Source organism: Egretta garzetta, unplaced genomic scaffold, assembly GCF_000687185.1.
Source record: "Egretta garzetta isolate BGI_Z169 unplaced genomic scaffold, ASM68718v1 scaffold69, whole genome shotgun sequence".
Lineage (NCBI taxonomy): Eukaryota > Metazoa > Chordata > Aves > Pelecaniformes > Ardeidae > Egretta > Egretta garzetta.
Window position 1 is genome coordinate 3,845,281 of NW_009260790.1, and position 2,840 is coordinate 3,848,120.

A 2,840-nucleotide genomic window follows, 5' to 3' on the forward strand; every position below is an offset into this window, starting at 1 on the left:
TGCTCCCCTTCCTGAAGACGGCTGGGTCAGGCAGGGGCGGGCCAAAGAAGGGCACAGCATCACGGGCAGTGACAGAGACCTGCGGTGGGTGGGTAGGGTGGGGGGCGGTGACAGGGCACCCCGCTGCCCCCAGCACCCTATGGGGGTGGGGAAACTGAGGCACGGGGAGTACCTTGTAGAGGGTGCCCTGGGAGCCTCCCTGCTCCAGCTGCACCACCACGAAGGCGTGGAGGAAGTTGGAGGCAATCATGTCGGGGACGAAGGGGGTGTTCTCATCCTGGAAGACGATGGCCACAATGTCGTTGCCAATGTGACGCTTCCGCTGCAGCTGTGGAGACAGGGGGACACACAGGGGGACATGGGGCAGTCACACCGGGGGGGCAAAGGCAGAGGCAGACCCTGTGCTCTGTAGGTGCCCCCCAACACCCATGGGTGCCCCTGGAGCACCTGCACCCCATGAACACTCCCCTCAAGCACTCAGGGGTGCTCTGTTAGTCCTTGCACCCCAAAGATACCCCCCAGTACGCGCAGGTTCTCTGCCAGACCCCTGCATCCCATAAATGCCCTCCAGCACCCATGGGTGCTCTGACAGCCCCCTGCATCCCATAGAGGCCCCCCCAGAACCCATAGGGTGTAGTGCTAGCCCTTGTGTCCCATAGATGCTCCCCAGCACCCATGGGTGCCTCTGGAGCTTTTGCAGCCTGTAGACACCTCCCCAGTGCCCATGGGTGCCCCAGGAGCCCCTGCACCTCATGAACACCCCCCTCCAAGCACCCAGGGGTGCTCTGGAAGCACTGGCACCCCATAGATGCCCTCCAGCACCCATAAGTGCCCCACCATCCCTTGCACCCCATGAGGGTGCCCCGGGACCTCCCTACACTCCCCATTCCCCAAGTACCCATGTGTTCCCCTCAACCCTTGCCCCCACCTTCCCCTGAAAACAATAGCATTCATGGGTGCCCCACCTGCTGGGCATCCCCCTCGGTGTAGGGCAACTTGGTGGAGACATGGAACATGATCTCCTTGTCGCGGAAGTGGCAGTAGACTGACTCGCTGCCCGTCTGCCCGTGGGTCACATCCAGCCCCCCCCGAAATCTGGGTGTAAAAGGGGGGACAGGCACCCTGAACCTGGGGTCGGGGTGGAAGTTGGGTGGGGAGCACCCCAGGGTGCCCCCCACCCATGGGTGCCCATGCTCCCTCCCCCCCAGCACCCTGTTCACCTTGGGGTAGAGCACGGGGTAGAAGCGATCCACGTTGACATCCTCGCACACCAGCTGTGGGAAGGACGGGTGATGCAACGGGTGGCCGGGGGTGGGGGGGACACCCATGCGTGCTGCCGGAGGTGTTGCACCCACCTTGGCCATCTGCACCACGTTGGGGAACTCGGCCAGGCAGGAGATGGGCACCACATCATGCAGGGTGCGGGTGCGGGTGCTGCGGGGTGAGGCAGGGGTCAGGGTGGCCCCCTACCCCCAGCCAGCACCCATGGGTGCCCTCAGCACCCTGCTCACCGCAGCAGCAGGTGGAGGTGCTCCTGCTCGTCGTACTTGAGGGAGAAGACAAGGTGGCCCAGTGCTGGGTCCAGGGAGTAGTAGTTGAAGTGCTCCTGCGAGGAGGGGGCCAAGCACCCATGACCACGCCAATGAGTGCTCTTGCTGGCAGGCATCCATGCCATGAGGCACCCATCCACATTTGTAGAGTCCGCATGCCCATGGATACCCATGTCCACAAGCACCCATGCCATGAGCACCCATAACCCTCAGCACCCATCTCCATGGGGCACCCGTGTCCATGAGCACACACACCCACAGATATCACCACCTATGGAGCACCTACCCACATGCAATGAAACACCCATACCCATGAACACCCATGCCACAATTCACCCAGGTTCCTGAGCACCCATATCCATGGGGCACCCATGCCCATAGATACTCACACCCATGAGGCACCCATGTCCATGAGCACCCATACCCATGAGCACCCATACATGTTTAGGGGGTCACCATGCCCATGTCCACTCAGACCCACCTTGAGCACCCACAGGGCCTCACCTTGCCCAAGAAGTGCTTGCGGTAGATCTTGGCCATGTGGTTGCCCTCAAGCCTTGCCCGGGTGCTGGGTGCCGGGGTGGGGGGGGACTCAGGTGCCCCGCTCAGCTGGTGGTTGGTGCCCTCGATCCAGTAACCCCCAAATTGCGGCAGAAGGATGAGGGGGAACGGCCCCTCCCGGCCCAGCACCTGCACCCACAACTGAGGTTGGTGCTCTGGCTACCACCCAACCACTCACCCAGCCGCTTGCCTGCCCTTGCACCCATCTCTGGAGGGGAGTGGGTGCTCTACCTCATGCACGCTGGGGTAGGGGATGTAGTCCTCCTCTGTCTGCAAGACAACAGGGTGGGTGAAGGCCATGATAGCACCCATGGGTGCTGGGGTGGGTGAAGGCCGTGCTGGCACCCATGGGTGCTGGTTGGGTGCCCCCAACCCAGAGACACCTACCTTGAGCGGTGGGGGGATGGCGTGGCGCTGCTGGGCCATCCTGCTACCCTGCAAGAGACAAGGGTTTCTGGGTGCCCATCACCCCACCTTGGGACAGGCACCCTTGGGAGGGGAGCACCCACAGGGGTTTACCTCCAGGTGGGGTGGCTGAGGGGGTGGCGGTGCCGGCTGGAGGTAGGTCTAGGAGGTGCGGGGGGGTCCAAGGGGGTCCATGGCACTTCCTGGGGGAGAGGAGAGCTCCCGCACAGCCCTTTGCCATGCCTGGCCGCTCAGGCGGCAGCGTTCCCCCTGAAGCCTACTGACGGCAGCAAGCCAAGTGCCACCGTGGGGGCTGCCAGCAGC

General features: G+C 63.5%; 1 protein-coding gene across 1 annotated transcript in view; it reads right to left on the reverse strand.

Annotated features, from left to right (window-relative positions):
* LOC104133198 (RAP1 GTPase activating protein) overlaps window positions 1-2,537 on the reverse strand; it is an 8,561-nt gene extending 6,024 nt beyond the window's left edge. The window contains exons 1-8 of the mRNA XM_035901878.1: window positions 2,499-2,537; window positions 2,343-2,381; window positions 2,055-2,240; window positions 1,512-1,606; window positions 1,356-1,434; window positions 966-1,274; window positions 173-328; window positions 4-79 (exon numbers count right to left, since the gene is read on the reverse strand). Of these exons, the coding sequence (XP_035757771.1) occupies window positions 4-79; window positions 173-328; window positions 966-1,274; window positions 1,356-1,434; window positions 1,512-1,606; window positions 2,055-2,240; window positions 2,343-2,381; window positions 2,499-2,537 (979 nt within the window). The remainder of the gene's footprint in view (window positions 1-3; window positions 80-172; window positions 329-965; window positions 1,275-1,355; window positions 1,435-1,511; window positions 1,607-2,054; window positions 2,241-2,342; window positions 2,382-2,498) is intronic.
* Window positions 2,538-2,840: the final 303 nt, after the last annotated feature.